At 43.3% G+C, this 17001-nt stretch overlaps 1 protein-coding gene across 1 annotated transcript in view; it reads left to right on the top strand.

Moving 5' to 3' along the window:
- The window catches only part of clcn6 (chloride channel 6), a 28781-nt gene extending 19455 nt beyond the window's left edge, over positions 1 to 9326 (top strand). Inside the window, exons 16-23 of the mRNA XM_003454267.5 lie at positions 519 to 675; positions 761 to 867; positions 4007 to 4193; positions 5145 to 5305; positions 6735 to 6891; positions 6987 to 7094; positions 7181 to 7306; positions 7413 to 9326. Of these exons, the coding sequence (XP_003454315.1) occupies positions 519 to 675; positions 761 to 867; positions 4007 to 4193; positions 5145 to 5305; positions 6735 to 6891; positions 6987 to 7094; positions 7181 to 7306; positions 7413 to 7493 (1084 nt within the window). The 3' untranslated portion in view covers positions 7494 to 9326. The remainder of the gene's footprint in view (positions 1 to 518; positions 676 to 760; positions 868 to 4006; positions 4194 to 5144; positions 5306 to 6734; positions 6892 to 6986; positions 7095 to 7180; positions 7307 to 7412) is intronic.
- Positions 9327 to 17001: the final 7675 nt, after the last annotated feature.

Below are 17001 nucleotides of genomic sequence, written 5' to 3'. Positions count from 1 at the left end.
AAATTTGCAGTCCAAACATTTTGGTTTATTTTCCACTTACAGGTAGAAAAGGTCAGGGTGGGTACAGCTAAAACTCAAACTGTTCTCAGGTAAATTACCCCAAAAATCAACAAAAGAAATGCAGGACTCTTACATCATTCACTAACAGAAACAGGAGAAATGTGTTTACCACCCCTATGTTTACCTGGGCTATTTGTAGAGAACTGACAGTACATACAAAGCTGCTCATCTAACTCTTCTAGATTCAGACATTTCTTTATTCATAAACACGGCACAATCTGTCTGGGAGTCAGGAAGAAGGTGGAGCCAAACTGGTCTGGATGGGTACCAATTAAAAGGTGGTGCATCCAGTCTCCAACAAGCTGCCACCTGCAGCTTACATGATAAAAAAGACTGAACAAAAAGAACAGGCATTACCAACCTTTAACATGTCAAAGCAAACTGGGTCGTAACACTTTGAGTTGTCAAATTCTCATATAGTGGTTATACTGGTCCTTAATGAGTCTGTCCTCTGTTAGGAAACTGGGAATGGACATCTACTCAGGAACCTTTGCTCTCATTGGAGCTGCTGCCTTCCTTGGAGGTGTGGTCCGAATGACCATCAGCCTCACTGTCATCCTCATTGAATCCACTAATGAAATCACATACGGGCTGCCCATCATGATTACGCTAATGGTACATAACCACGTGTTTCTGCACTTTCCACTGTTCGCCTCTGTGACATGAGTTCACCTGCAAATTGTTTCGTGTTGACTGTCAGGTTGCCAAGTGGACTGGTGATTTCTTCAACAAGGGCATCTATGATATACACATCCAGCTGAGAGGAGTGCCTCTGCTCGAGTGGGAGACTGAGGTAGAGATGGACAGGTAATGCACGTTTGTGTCTGTGTGCGTCTGTGTCTGTCTATATGTCAGGTCGGGTCTTAGACTCCACCTCTCTGGGAACATCTCAGGCTCTCCAAGATATGGAGGCCTATCTCCCCTCACCACACTTCCTGCCGGTGCCTGATGTCCTCAGATGTCGGTGCGTTGGTGGTTCTTGGTGTCTGGGGCTGGGCGCTCATGTATGTACCGGCTGACTCCTGGTGGTTGCTTGGCGGGGCCTGGCCCCTTGGCCCGGCTGGGCCCCTTCTGGGAGGTGTGGCGCCCTTAAGTGTCTGGGCCTGGGACTCGGTCTCCTCTGGCACAGCTGGCTGCCAGCAGAGGCCGCGGGCACGTCACTGCAGCCCCTCTGGCCTCTGCTCCGTGGCTGCTGGGTGACCCCTCATCTGGGGCTCTCCTCAGCTCTTCCCAGGAGGGTGGCACGGTTGCCCCTTTGGTGGTCCTCCTTGGGTCCTCGTACTCTGGGGCCTCTGGATGTCTGGGGCCTGGATCTCCTCCATACCTGCTTCATGCCCTGGGGGACGGGGCTATGGCTCCCCACACCCTCTAGCAGATCGTTGCATGGAGAAACCTTTTGAATACAAGCGTGAGCGTGCTGTTCCACACAGGTGTGCACACATGTGTTCACAGACCCAAACTACACCTTTCTTGGCTGCTACCTCAAAGCACACTGTGCGCTGTCGATCTTGCGCGCTGCACAATAACATGTAATATTTAGTATCTACTGTTATCTACTGTTATCTACAGTCTAGTTTATTGTGATGGTGTTGTATTTATTATGTTGCTCTTTTTTGTTTGTTTTCTCTTGTTTTTCTCTTCTCTTGACAGGTGATCCAGGTGGGTTTTTTTCTTTTTTGTTTGCTTGTTTGTTTTTCTTTTTTTCTCCTTCTTCTTCCCCCCTTTCTCACCATCTCTTCTCCCCTCTATTTTTCTTTCTCTCTGTCTCTTTCTTTCATTCTTTCTCCCTGTCCTATCCCCCAGTCATGTCTGTCCCGTCTGTAACAACTGAAAATAAAATAAAATAAATACATAATTATAATAAAGGTCAATCAAATGGACCAATATGGCAAGGCCATGATGATCCACTTGGTAAAGTAAATCCGCTTGGCGTCTTTTTTGGCCTTCAGACAACAATTCTGATGGCTAAAGATCCAAACGGGACAGGCAAAAAACAAAAAAAAAACAGAGATGGACAGGTAAGAATTGCTGTTGGCAATAAAAAAAGAAAAGTTGGTCCATGTGGTGGATGAATTGTGTTGTCAGCATTGTCAGTAGGCGTTGGTGTCCCTCCTTTGCCCAGAGCAGTTCTCTCCAGATCAATTCAGCTGCCAACCTCAAGTATCTGTTTGTTTTTACACAAAGCACGGGTCTGATACTTCATCGTTCTATCCAATGCTCGTCTGAGTTTGGATTGTGGAGCTAGCACCCTAAGCAAGAATGCCCAGACCTCCACCTCCTCCAGCTCATCTGGGGGAACCACAATCTCATTCTTTCGATCGCTACCCAGAGCTAGTGACCACAAGTGAGGATAGGGATGTAAATCGACCAGAAAAGCTTCACTTTTATGCTTTGCCCTCTCTTTACCAAGACGAAACGGTACCGCAGCTGCAGCACCAATCCATCTGTTAATCTTCCTCTCTCCTGACTTGTGAAAAACACCATGTTATGACCCGGCTCAAAGCCGCAACATAAATGTGGAGATGAACACCAGAATTTCAACGAGAAGAGTTTTTTTTTCTAAAATTACATGGCAAGTTGACTGAAATAGCTGGTACCACCAAAGAAAAGACTAGTGATCCTCCCTGAAAGCCTGCCTCAGGTATGCCTTTATCCACAGCTGACTAGGTGTGGTCAGTTAGCAACAGCTGAACACTCTTGCACTGTCACTGCAAAGAGATTAGGGGCTGCAGATGGGGGTAACACACCCTGAGACCCCGACACAATGCTCGGACCCTTACGGCGCCTCCTGCGGGTGGTGGGCCTACAGCAGAGAAACAATTCAATTCAATTCAATTTTATTTATATAGCGCCAAATCACAGCAAAAGTCGCCTCAAGGCGCTTCATATTGTACAGTAGATCGCACAATAATAGATACAGAGAAAAACCCAACAATCATATGACCTGAGCAAGCACTTTGGCGACAGTGGGAAGGAAAAACTCCCTTTTAACAGGAAGAAACCTCCGGCAGAACCAGGCTCAGGGAGGGGCGGGGCCATCTGCTGCGACCGGTTGGGGTGAGAGAAGGAAGACAGGATAAAGACATGCTGTGGAAGAGAGACAGAGATTAATAACAGATATGATTCGATGCAGAGAGTCTAGCCAGACTCAGTCTAAACAGGCTGAGTCTGGCTAAACCCCATGGGCTAAAGCCCGGCCACTAGGCACTCTCCATCAAGCTCCCTTCCCCAGGCCTGACTCGGCGGTGTGGCCCCAGTACGGCTGTCCTCGGGAGGGTACAAAGGTCCATTGTTCTTTTGTCAGTATGGGGTCAGTTGAATCACTCTTTCTCTGGCTCCTCACCCAGGACCAGTTTGCCTTGGAAGACCCTACCAAGGGCCAAAACAAGAGCCTCCTGACAACATAGTCCCTAGGATCACTGGAGCACACACACCCCTCCACCACGGTGGGGTAGCTGAAGGGTTAAGGTGGAAATTGGAAAAAGGAGGTGGTTTATGACTTTATATTGCAGAGCTGATCTGTCAGAGGATTTTTAGGAAAGGCTGGAACCAGCTTCATGGACAAAGTTGGCTTTCATCTGTGAATCCATGCCTCAAACTGTTTAGATGCTTGAGATTTTTGCAAATACTTCAAGAAAACATTGTTATTATGTGTTACTGTACGTAGGAGGTGAAAAATGTCCATTTTGGTGTAAGGCTGAAGCACAGTCAAAGCTTCCTGGATGCACTTCATCAAAAAGACACAATTTTAATCCCAATCTTAAAAGCAGTCAGTCTCAGCATTAGTCAGCATGAGAGGCTCTGTCTTGTTTTCTGCCTTTACAAATTCCAGGAACCCCAAAGTAAGCCTGCAGTGTGAGGGTGAGGTTTAAAAACCCAAACTGTGATTCGTGCATGGCCGTTCTTCCTGTGGACTCAGGTTTTCTTTGTCCCTCATTTCTTTAAGGCTGACAGCCAGTGATATAATGGAGACCAACTTGACTTACGTGTACCCCCACACCCGAGTCCAGTCTCTAGTCAGCATTCTGCGCACCACGGTCTACCATGCCTTCCCCGTAGTTACCGAAAACCGTCAGAATGAGAGGGATTTCATGAAGGGCAACATCCTGATCAGCAACAATATCCACTTCAAGGTATGTCCTGCTCTTTTACAGATCTCAAAGCTCAAACTTCACGTCCAAATGGAGGTGATTAAAAGGCACCCCTGACCAGAGGCAGCGGGCAGCAGTGACTTTGAAACATTTCTTTAGTGACGCTGTAGCCCCTCCAGCAATGGCCTTCAGGTTGCTTCTGCTCTTTTCTTAGTGTTTTCTTATTCCTCGTTGCTCGTCCCATAGCACAGTTTTGATACAGCAATATCATCAATTTAACAAAGAGCATTCAGATTTTTACAGCAGTCAGTAATTTGTATAATTCTGAAAAGAATGTGGATTTGTTTCCCTTCCAAGTTTAAGAATTAAACAATATTAGAAACTATGATTGATTTGGTTAGCTCTATTTTGCCGTGTCAATCATGCAAATTGATCTCCAAAGTGTTTTGGAGCCCCTGATCCTCACAGTGTAAACTTCATGGGTATCAGTCTGTAAGGAAGCAGAAACCAACATGCATCAGTTTCATCTGCTTGGGTGCAAATGAAAGTGTGAACATGAAGAGAACGGGGAGCCACCGGTGGTCTCCACATATGTATGTGCAGCCTGAGTGTGTCTGCAGTGCGCTTGTTGTCACTTGTGATTTTCACCAAAGCAGATCAAATGATTCATACGGTTTGTGCTTCCTAACAGGACAGACTGTGATGATCGAGTTTTCTGGCACTGGTTCAATCATTTCGATGGTCTGTGTTGAAGTATTGTTTAACAAAAACTAGAGGCAGCAGGAAATGTTACTGAGCTAAATAAAGCATAAAAAACAAACTAAAATCAGTTACAGAGCTTGTAGTTATGTCTCCAGGGACACATAAATACAATATGTTTATGTGCAGATAATTATTTAAGAATTTCATGTTTATTTCTTTATATTTGGATGACATCATTGTTGTGGTTTTTGAAGGCTGTGTTTTATTCTAACTCTTGACTGTTGCATGTAGAAATCCAGTGTTGTGTCACGTGCGGGCGAACAGCGACGGCGCTGCCAGTCCATGAAGTCGTACCCATCGAGCGAGCTGAGGAATGTTTGCGATGAGCAAAGTGCTGCAGTCGAACCTTCAGAGGAGGGAGAGGACCTGCTGCAGCAGATGTTAGAGAGGAGGTAGGCCAGATAAACACATCCCGACAGTCTCTGAGGTTTTACCTCTAAATCTGATCTTAGTGGATTTTAAATCAAACAGTCAAGCTGTGATTAAAGTGCAGACATCAAGCTCTAACTCAGGATGTCTGATAACAATACGGCAGTAACTGTTAATAATTATAGACATTTATAGTTTCAGAGACCCAAAAGTAATTAGACAGTTGACTGAAGCACTCGGCCTGGTGTAGCATAGCAGTAACAGAGTTCAGGGTCACCTGATCCAGCCCTAACTATGTGCTTTATGAAAAAGGAAAGTTTTTAGCCTAATCTTAAAAGTACAGACAGTGTCTGTGTCCCAAATAAAAACAGGGAGATCCACAGACGAGGGGCTTGAAAGCTGAAACCTGGATAAAATGGGCCTAATTATTTAAGGTTTTGTATTTGGTAAATGGACCGAAAACACAAATATTTATACTGGAGTTGGTCATGGTTAGCATCTTGCCCAAGGTATGCATTTGTCATGCAGACTGGTGCAGCCAGGGAATCAAACCACCTCCCAATTAGGAGATGAGCTACAGCTACAGCCACACCTTGAGGGGAAAGATTTAAAATTCAGAGAAGTTTGAATGTTACAGATTTGATTACAATCCAGCAACAGATTATTTTTACATTTCTGTAATGTTTACAGAAATGACAGAAAGCTATGCTCTGATGGGCTCTGGCCTAATATTACCTTTGTGTACAACACAGGTAGCAGAGGCGTTGTTCCTCTGATCTGAGGCCAGGTTTGTGTGAGTTAGGTCAACAATAATAATGATACTCCTGTGTTGAATTTGTACTCAGAACAAAGTTTTCTCATTGTGCATCTGCAGAATAAAAGCACTAACTTCCACTTTGTACAAGAATAAAGTCAGTTAGCTCTTGTCATCAGTGTCAGTGTTTTTGAAGTTGGTCTGAAATAATTCTTTAGAGCAAGAGGAGGCAGTTTAAACAAGGGGACCCAGAAGCAGAGGTCAGGAGCAGGGGTGGGAACTCCAGGGGCCGCTGTCCTGCAGGTTTTTAGATGTGTCAGCTGATTCAAATGGCTAAATGACCTCCTCAACAAGTCCTGAAGTTCTCCAGAGGCCTGGTACTGAACTCATCATTTGATTCAGGTGTGTTGACCCAGGGTGAGATCTAAAACCTGCAGGACACCGGCCGTCAGGTCCTGGAGTTCCCACCTCTGCTCCAGACAGATGACAAATGACTGGAGAAGCTGATGTCGAATGCTGTAGTATAAAGAGTTGAACTTTAAAAATGTACCACAAGTTTTTGAATTTACTCCTGATGCTGTAGGTGCACATAGTGACTACAGGTATTTGTAACACTGCCTTTCATTCTGTCTGTGTTTTCTTTGTGGTGCATAATAAGTGCAAATAAATCTGGCACTCGTCTGATTTCTGGGCTGCAGGCATGCTCCCTACCCTAACCTGTACCCAGACCAGTCTCCCAGTGAGGAGTGGACCATGGAGGAGCGCTTCAGGCCGCTAACCTTTCACGGTCTCATCCTTCGCTCCCAGTTGGTCAACCTGCTCATACGAGGGGTGTGCTACGCTGAGAACCAGTCGGTCAGTCATTGGCACACATGTGTAGATATACATGTACATAATAAATCACATGACTTTTTCTTATACAAGCAGTTCCTCTGTACCCTCTGATGCAGAGCACCAATCAGCCTAGGTTGTCATATGCAGAGATGACTGAAGATTACCCACGCTACCCTGACATCCACGACCTCGACCTCACCCTGCTCAGCCCTCGCATGATAGTGGTACGTTCGATTTACCCGACTGAGACAGAAGATAATCAAGCAGAAGATTCTGATTCATTAACAGGCGCTCCTTTCTGTTTACCCAGGATGTCACCCCCTACATGAACCCGTGTCCCTACACTGTTTCACCCAGTGCCCGCATCTCCCAGGTGTTTAACCTCTTCAGGACTATGGGCCTGCGACACTTGCCCGTGGTTAATGCTGTCGGAGAGGTAAGTGATCTGGGCTTCCATGCCTCTAGTACAAGTGTGAGGAAGCCACAGGTACAGAGTTGTTGTGTTATGTTGTGCCTCACTAAACTCTTGTCTTTTTTTTTAGATTGTGGGAATAATCACACGACACAATTTAACCCACGAGTTCCTGGTGGCCAAACTGCGACAGCACTACATCACCATTTGACCCAGCTGCCTGCCCTCAAACACCCACCTGTTCATCCTGATCCTGAGCCTTCCTCCATCCCCGATAGCGTTCTGACACACACACACATGCACATACACTCTCAGTACAGTAGGGGGCGTCGTTATCCAGGTAACGAAACCTTTCAGCTGTCATTCACTGCAGTCTTTTTGGTCTTCTTCAGTCCAGCCTTCAGTGCGCTAACACACACACAATAAACCATAAACCACAGATATCGACGGCTGGTTTTTCAAGAGCACTTGCTGTGCATTCAAGCTGTGAGCAGCAGAGTCATCCTGCCATCTGATGAAACAGCTGCAGAATGATTGATAGCATTAAAAAGCATTACACACATTAATGTGAGATTCTCGCTAGTATTCCGATAATTCTCAAGGACAGGTCCATGCACGTCCACCTGCCTACAAATATTTAACTTTAGAAGTCACAGCAAGGATTTTTCTGTCATAAATAAACATAAAGCAGCTTGTTCATCCAGTGAGAATGCACCATTAACCCTGTTGTCAGCACATTTGGTGAACATTGTATCATCTTAATTTGTCTTTTGTTTTGCTGAGCTTCCAACGTGTGTCGACTGGTTAAAGAGTTGATACTAAAAAGAAAGAAAAACGTAAAGACCCTACAGTACTAGAGGGAGAACCCCAACAGTCAGCAGCAGCAATGGTAAGAAGGAAGAGCCTCTTGAACAGGGAGAGATCTCCGTCTGGTTTGAGGGGGAAAAAACCAAACAGCTCTTAGACAGAAGGAAGATCTGCATCTTAGAATAAATTCAAACTAGCAGCTCCGTCTCACTCTAATGGTCTAGAAGCAGCAGCGGCTTCAGTGTGTTGCTGATTGTGTTGCTCGCAGTTTGGCTCACAGGACACAACAAACTTTCAAAATGAAATGTCATCTACTAAGGATTCCCGAATGCCTTCATAACTGAATGTTGCTTTTGATGTTTTAATTTTGCTTTATCACTATAGCACTTTTATTTTTGTCTGTATATTATTTGAATCTTTGTGATGAACTGGATATGTGCACTAAAAGCAGGCGGATGGCCCCACGGTCTGACACTAACCCAGAGCTCAGCAGTAGCGTTGTGACCTTGTTGCACATGCTGTAATGTAACATTTGTAACCATTGAGCTGTCTGTAAATGTCCATGTTTGCGTTCACTGAGTTCAGTGTTGGACTTGTGAGGGCTATGATGATCAGGTTTCACTGACCAACATGTTGTTATGTCATTTGAACATTTTTTTATGTTTTAGAAACACAAATGTCTGTTATGTATTTTGTTTCTCATGTTATTGCTTTTTCCAACAGTATGTTCCTAATCTGATTTTCCGGTACATCATTTCATTGTCATTCCTAAGAGGGACTAAAGATGTGAGTAAAGGCAAGTCAAAGAGGTGAAATTCCTTTATATGTATGGTTAATTTATTATTGGCCGGCACAACAGCACACGTGTACGTCAAACGTTTCTTATTTGAGTGTAGCCTCTGCTCTGTGGTTTATTTTTATACAGTTTTATCTTCATAATTTACTGTCTCTAGTCTGACTCGCTCACTGATTGACCGAGGCTGTCCTGGATCGTGGTCGCATACTAGAGAACGCTCGATGTAAAATCATTCTTATGTTGCCCATTCTAAAGGCGATTGTGGCAGGCGTATTTAGAAGATTTAGATGACACCTTGTGCTTGTGCAGGAATTTGTAGTTTCACAGATACAGAGAAACTAGCACACAGAAAAAATCCAACTGCAGACATGGAAACGACCAAGCAGAGAAACCTCTGTCCTATGACTTCATTGTGGCTTCAATAAAGATCCTTGTTTTGTGTGTTTGTGTTTGTTTTGGTTTAAATAAGATGTACGGTCCTATTCCTGAAAGCGTTGGGAAGGTGTGTAAAACAGAATGCAGTGATTAGCAATTCTCATAAAGCCATTTATTCAAAACAGAATAAAATCAGAGTTTAAAGTGAGGAAATGTACCATGATGGCAGCAACACGTCCCACTGGCATCAGGATATGTTTACTGCTGTGAAGCATCTTCTCTTATTTTCCTTTTTTTAGTTTATCTTGTTTCACATTGTGCCAGCTGTCTTTAATTAGTGAAAGATCTGCATTGCAGCCAGGCAATTTTAGCACTTACACTATTGTAATATGAAGCCATGCTGTTATAATAGATGCAGTGTTCCATGTAGTTCAGTTCAATTTTATTTATATAACACCAAATCACAACAACAGTCGCCTCAGGAAGCTTTATGTTGTGAGGTAAAGACCCCATAATCAAACATCCCTCTCGGATCAAGCACTTGGTGAGACTGAGTAAGAAAAACTTTGTTTTAACATGAGTAATCCTCCAGTATACAGACGGAGTTTATGGAAGTGAATGAACTTTATGCTATGGACAACAATGGAAAGTGGGGATGAAAGGTAGTTTTACAGTAACATTTGAAGTGCAGAGAACTTCATTTTGGGATCTAAATGGGTAAATCGCTTTATTCAGTAATCACAGAAGCTGCAGTTTACACAAGAGGGCTTGGAGGGATTCTGGAGGCGACCACTCGAGTGCCGCATGGGTTGTATTTGTGGGGGGATTGTGGTACAGTTTATTTTGATAACCCTTATTATGTATGACAGTGGAAATTAATCAGAGACATACATTTGTATGTCTCTGATTATAATTATAATATATAATTGTATAAGCGTTATCTCCAGGGTGCTGGACTTGGGGTGAAACCCTCCATGCATGGTCAGGAGCTTCCTGGTCTTGATGTCAGTGGCTTCTATCTCCTGCTTTGGCCAGCCTATTACCCCAGCAGGGTACCTGATCACGGGCAGGGCGTAGGTGTTGATAGTCCAGATCTTGTTCTTACTGTTCAGCTGACTCCTCAGGACTTGCCTGACCCTCTGCAGTTACTTGGTGGTTGCAGCTTTCCTAGCGGCCTCTTCATGGTTCCCATTTTGTCTGCGGGATCCCCAGGTACTTGCAGCTGTCCTCTATGTCAGCAATGTTTCCTTCTGGTAGTTCGATCCCTCAGTTCTGACTACCTTCCCTCTCTCGTTATCATCCGACTACACTTCTCCAGTCCGAACGACATTCCAGTGTCATTGCTGTAGATCCTGGTGGCGTGGATCAGTGAGTCTCATTTACTCTTGGCATACAGCTTGATGTCATCCATGTACAGGAGGTGGCTGACAACTGCTCCGTTCCGTAGTCGGTATCCGTAGCCAGTCTTGTCAATGATCTGACTGAGGGGGTTCAGGCCTATGCAGAACAGCATCATTTGCACTACTCTTTACTTAGTAACTTTGTTGTCATGTTTGTATGTCTCCATTTTGGCCAAAGTTATAATGTTATACCATAATGATGCACACATCCTCTCCTGTTTCTCGTTACGATGCTTCAGCATTAAAGTAATCCAGTGGCAGTTGTCAGTATTGCACTGCTACAGAGCAAAGAATAACTATGAATAGTTAGCAGTTAGCCCAACTTCATTTTCCAGACAGATACAGTTTTAAGCACTTATGTTGCTGTTATGGTGTAACATGTATTTGTCATTATGGCTTGTTGTTTGTAACACCATCATCCCAGATCAGCTGAGGCTGATGGCTGAGTTTTCTTTACCTGGTAAAACTTTTTTCATCATGGAGATTTCAAATAAAATCACTAGCAAATAATAATAACATAATATGATAAAATATTTACATTCAATCCCAATCTAAAGTAAAAGTTACAATCTTTGTTAAGCTATTTTTAACCAAAATGTCAGTCTCCTCGATGCTATAATGATGATGTGACACTTTATACTCTAACAGACCCTACACACTTGAACATGATGATGAGAGGTGATGGTATTTCTGAGAGGCTGACCCTAGCTGATTGAATACCATCCTGTCATTTACCTCTGTTTACTCCAGCCATTGAAAAGCTTCACCCTTAACCAGCAGGGTAATCAAAGCATGGCTTGTGTAACAGACTGTTTAATAGGAGAAATACAGATTATTATGATGGATTATTAAAATAAGACTAGAAAAACACTCGTACCCTACACTGCATGAAAAATTTAGCCAGACTGCAAATGGTGATGATGTGGCTGTAAGCTCTTGCAGAAGAAGAAATCTGGTGCTATGCATCATGATTGCTTTAACAGATGATTCTGTTTTACATACATACAGAAAGTGGACTAAAAGAGCATCTTCACCTAATAAATCATTAAATCTGATAGGGTTTCACCATGTAATGACTTGATTCATACGGGTGGAAAAAGATGCAAGAACTTCTTCTCAAAAGTAAGAACTTCTCCATGAGTGACATTTAATAAATGTTACATTCAAAGATTATTTTTAATGTCCTAATTCATGTTAGACCCTGGATTTCTACATTAAGTGTTGCTGATGTTATCAGGTTATTTTATATTGGAAAATATGTTGAAAACATATTCTGATTAATTTTGGTGTTTATTAAAAGTTGTGTGAAATAACTAGGCAGCTTAGAGCAGATGAAACTGTTTAGTATCATGGTGCAGTAACAAGCTCGTGCTGGTGTCCTCTCAGGGTAAATCACAGACCATGTGTCATGGCTGAAGAATTTCCAGCAGCCTGAGACAGCGAGTAGCACAATTAGGAGCTTTGCTTTTGACAAGACAAATAAGGCAAAACAAGGAGGGAGAATCACAGCTGGCACTAAACGTAGCACTGGCAGTCAGGGAGCGTCTGGAGAGGAGAGGCAGGTATAGTGTGGGCAGGAAGAGTTGGCTGAGGTTACAGCAGGTTTTGACTCTGACGGACTTATTTGAGGTCCGGGGAGGAATTTCCAGAAGGAGATTTGTGAGGATGACTTGGCAGGAGCCGTGGAGAGCTGGGAGGCAAGCCCTGCCCATCAATCCACCTGGTGATGAAAGAAGAGGAAAAACATCCAGTCTGCCTCGATCCTCACACCAAAGTAGTCTCATACTTCAATATACCGGTCATCGCATCCAAAAGCCAGTGTAGAATCTATGCCACAGATAAAGCAGCTCTAAAGGCTGAAAGAAAAACTTCAGACACAGAAATAAAGATGACAACAAAAACCTAAACCCATTATCAAGGCAACAACTTTTATTTATCTATTCTACTTATTGTGGTCAGAAAGGAAGTCTCCCCCGTCTTTGTTTCTACCTTCAGATCCATTTAGGTTGATTATTTTTTTCTCCTTCTGTCTGCTCAGCTGCATGTTTTTCTTATTTTTTTTTATCAATCTAATCTTTCCTGAGTTAAACTTGGCTTCTCTCTCTGTACTCAGTGAGCTGTGAACTGTATCTGGACTTACAGCATCAGTTATGATAACTTTACTTCCAATAATAGTTGTTGACAGTGTTACAGTATATCAGATAAACACTTTGGTGTTTACATCATTCACTCTCATCTCATTAATGCTGCCGTTCTAACGAGTATCTTTGTTGGCTCACTGTCATACGTTACTGTTTTTTTTCCAGCTTTCGTTCTTTTCGTATACGTATTATCTTCCTCTGCTGCCCTCCCTCCTCCACACTCATGTCAGCCACACTCACTTGTCCTGAGGTGTGGAAGGTGGCTGAGATCGTTAGGGGAAATGACTCTTGTGCTGCATTCCAGCTCTGATAATAAAACTGCCACAAGGGGGGACAGCGTGATGACTGCAACACTGCAGTGATTAGAGTGAACACGCTCTCTGTCTGACTCGTTTGCTGCTCCTTTCGGTTGCTCTGTGTCAGTCGGTTGGTTTTTTCCTGCCTCGGTTATATAAGCCTTTTAATGATGCCAAAAGAGAAATATCACTTTCTGAAATGTCACAGTAGCTGAAACTTGCATAATTTGACCACTAATATGTCTCACAAAGGCACATCTTTTCAAAGAGCAGGTCAATCATTTCATTTCTTCAAGAACAGAGGCAGCAGTCATTTAGCCTGCTTGTATTATATTCATATTTATGTAACATGTAGTTCAGAGTTTAAATGTGTCATTTCAGGTTGTGTTTACCTGTTATAAATATAGCCTTCCAGACGCACATTAGTTACTAAAGTAGCGTGCACACACTAGCAGTGACGCATTCATCCAAGACTGCGGAACGAACTCTGTCGAGTCGTGATGACAGGCAACAGTGTGAGCTCAGGATGCTGTTGACTGACAAAGTTATTCCCTAAGAACCCAGAGTCTGGAATGTCCAGAGTGATGGGTAACACGTGCTCGTGGACGGACGCGCACGCTGAAATTAATCACACCATCAGGCAGCCATCATGTCAAGCTTTGTTCACTGTGGCTTAAAATAGCAGCTTTACCACACATACAACATTTATTAAACAACAGTTATTAATATCAGCTGATGTTTTATCAAAACACTTTCACATTTGCAGTCAGCTTCAAGTCTGTTTATTAAGTCCAGTGACACACACCTCGCCACTGGCTCACAGTGCTCATACATGTCCGCCACCAACCTCACATACTTCTATCAGAGGTGGCAAAAGTACACACTTTCTTTACTTGAGTAGAAGTACAGATACCTGTGTTAAAAAAAACAAAAAACAAAACTCCAGTAAATGTTGAAGTACTGAAGAAACTGAAAGTGAAAAAGTACCAGCTCTGAAATGTACTTATTATTATTATATTCTATTATATTCTATATTCTACATATTATTCAAATCTAAATTCTAATTTTAATGAACAAACTCAGCCTTAATCTGTTATGTAGGACACGTGCAGTGAAAGGTAATTTGCCTCCACAACAGTAAAATAAGTACAGTCAGGGATTCAGCAGGTGGGGGGACACTAAGATCTGTGATAGTGCCTCAGAATCACAGTTCACTCAAGGCCACTGCAGACGACCACATTAAAAGATTTTGTACATAAAAAATGTAGCAAAACAATTAAGACTACTAAAAAGAGATGATTTCCTGTGAGTTTTCTTGTGAAGCCAAGCTGCTGTGTCCACATGGTGCGATTGGTGATACGATAAAAGATGCTAACCCTAAACTCCTATTCTGAACACTTAGACCTGATCCAACCCTAACCCTAATGCCACAACTGCTAGAGGCAAGCAGAGATCAGGCGATCAGGGGAATCAGTATATGCTCCCGAGACAGTAACAGCAGGATGCAAGATGCTAACAAGCTGGGTATACATGAAACGCCATAACCAAGCGGCCGGCACAGTATACAGGAATATCTATGCTGACTGTAGTCCTGAGGCCCCGCCTGAGGTGGTTGAGAATGATCAAGATCCTGTAGGACTTCCACACATGGACAAACTGGTGATTGCTAACTAACCAGACCGATATAGTAATAGATGTAGTTATACCAACTGATAGCAACATCAGGAAGAAGCTCAAGACATGCAAAGGCCTGAGAGAGGAGCTAGAAAAGGGCTCATAATGTGGAGGGTGAAGACAACAGTGTTCCCCGTGGTCACTGACCCGGGGAACACTGTTGCACAGTGCAGAGATCTCTGTCCTAGGAACAGCAAAACTACTGTGCAGGACTCTCAAGCTTGCAGGTTTCTTGGAGAAGAACCCAAGTTTGACTGAAAAGTGTGGACTTTTATGTTTTTAAATATGCATGAATATGCTAAATTGTAAACATAACCTGAATCTGCTCCAGTGCACTAGATCTCAGAATGGTAGCAAGAGAAGGTCTTGAAAATCTTTATGTGCCTGTATGGGAGTATGACCGGGAGCAAGGTGAGAGTCCTGATGAAAAGTCACAATGTTACACAATGCACACTGCTTTCATGGAATATCACTAATCATTTCCCAAATGACTTTAAGTGCACCTATTTATTTTTCTGCCAGGATGAGAGCCAAGGGCATCTATTACTCATTACACAATAACATGCCCAGTTTCACCAAACTTCACAAAGAGGTAAAGTTTGGGCAAAGCCAGAAGCTTCATGAAGATCTGGGAAAGAGAAAAAACAAAACAACAGTGTGGACATTAATATGAAATCATGGTAATAAATCATTTTTGCAAACTTTAATATCGTGTGCACTCCTGAATGCTGTACAGTCCTGCGTGTTACGAGGACAGATCATCTCTACTCCTGAACTCTAAAAGAGACACAGAAGCACACTTGATTTTAATTTCTAGTAATGTGATATTTTATTTGTTAAAACTTTGTAATGAAAACATAACGTAAACAGTGGCAGCCTGAGGTAATGCTATCTGGGTTAGTTACATGTGGGCAGTGTCTCAAAGTAGGAAGTGGGAGTGGCTGAAATGGAGACGATGTAAAAATACAGCTCACACAGCTCGTGGAACGATGGAGGTGTCACACAAGTAGAGCAGCACAGTCCTGTTTACACTGGAGTAAACTACACACACAATCCTGTCATCATGGGCTGTGTCACTGGAGCTCATCAAACATTTGTCTGATTATTTTGACACAGCATCAACTGTAGCCCTAACAGGCTTAAACAAGCTGCAACCATTTGTCTGTGTGTTACATGTATGCATTCACAGACATTCTGTAAATCTGAATATTAGACTTAATGGTGCATGTTTATGATTGAAACAAGGAGAGTTATATATATTTATACAGCAATAAAGGGATGACGGTTCCAGGGATTCCAAGGGAGGCTCCGGGGCAGGGGATACACGCTCCTCTTCCTACAGTCCCTGACAAAAAACACACTCAATCCAATTCCATGCCGTGATTCACTCACACTCATTCAGGTTGGGTCCAAGGGAAATAGGCAAAGGTCCAGGAAGATCTGTACATGGAGACAGAGACAGCCTTTGGAGGAGAAGAACCAGGAAACACAAAGAGGTACACTAGAGACAGCCGGGTCTACACTAACAAAGGTAAGTATATTGATCCAGTGAGGAACAGCGATCCAAGTAACTACAGTCTGGATCAATCAGCAGTGATGAGCAGCAGGTGAGCAGTGCGTGGGTGTGGGGATCAGTAGGAAACTGGGGCCCCGATGCCGGCCTGACAGAGGAGGTGAAAAACAGCACACCAGAGCAAGCAACAGAGGACCATGAGACTTTGTGAGTGTGACCAGACTGTTGTGTCGTTTTCTGTTCTTTGTATGCTGTAACCAGTCCATTAGGAACTGTGGGAGTCCTGGAAGCCCGAGGTAATGCCATCAGTATCTGTCAGCACGCAATAGGAGGTCAGCAGTAGGGAAAGGGGTGGTGTGTGTGTGTGCGCGCGCACGTGTGTGTGTGTGTGTGTGCGTGTGTGTGTGTGTGTGTGTGTGTGTGTGTGTGTGTGTGTGCGCGCGCGCGTGTGTGTGTGTGGGGGGGCTGCTAAAGAGGTTTCATGACATTGTAAAAAGCTCTTTTTCTCATTTTTGTCAAATCTGTGTCTTACATGCAAATGTAACAGATTCTGAGCTTGTTTTGTTGCCTTGAGGAAACACTAAATGGAAAGTAGGAGCTCCGTGTACCACTGTTATATGGGGCTTTATAATACACTGTGTATAACTCTTCTGTTTTCTTTCATCTTTTTATATTTTCCATATATGAATGCTTTTCCACTGTACGTGTAGTACGACA

This window comes from Oreochromis niloticus, linkage group LG20 (assembly GCF_001858045.2).
Source record: "Oreochromis niloticus isolate F11D_XX linkage group LG20, O_niloticus_UMD_NMBU, whole genome shotgun sequence".
NCBI classification, from domain to species: Eukaryota; Metazoa; Chordata; class Actinopteri; order Cichliformes; family Cichlidae; genus Oreochromis; species Oreochromis niloticus.
Note: the sequence above shows the minus strand (reverse complement) of the source record. Positions and strands in the feature narration are given on the sequence as shown.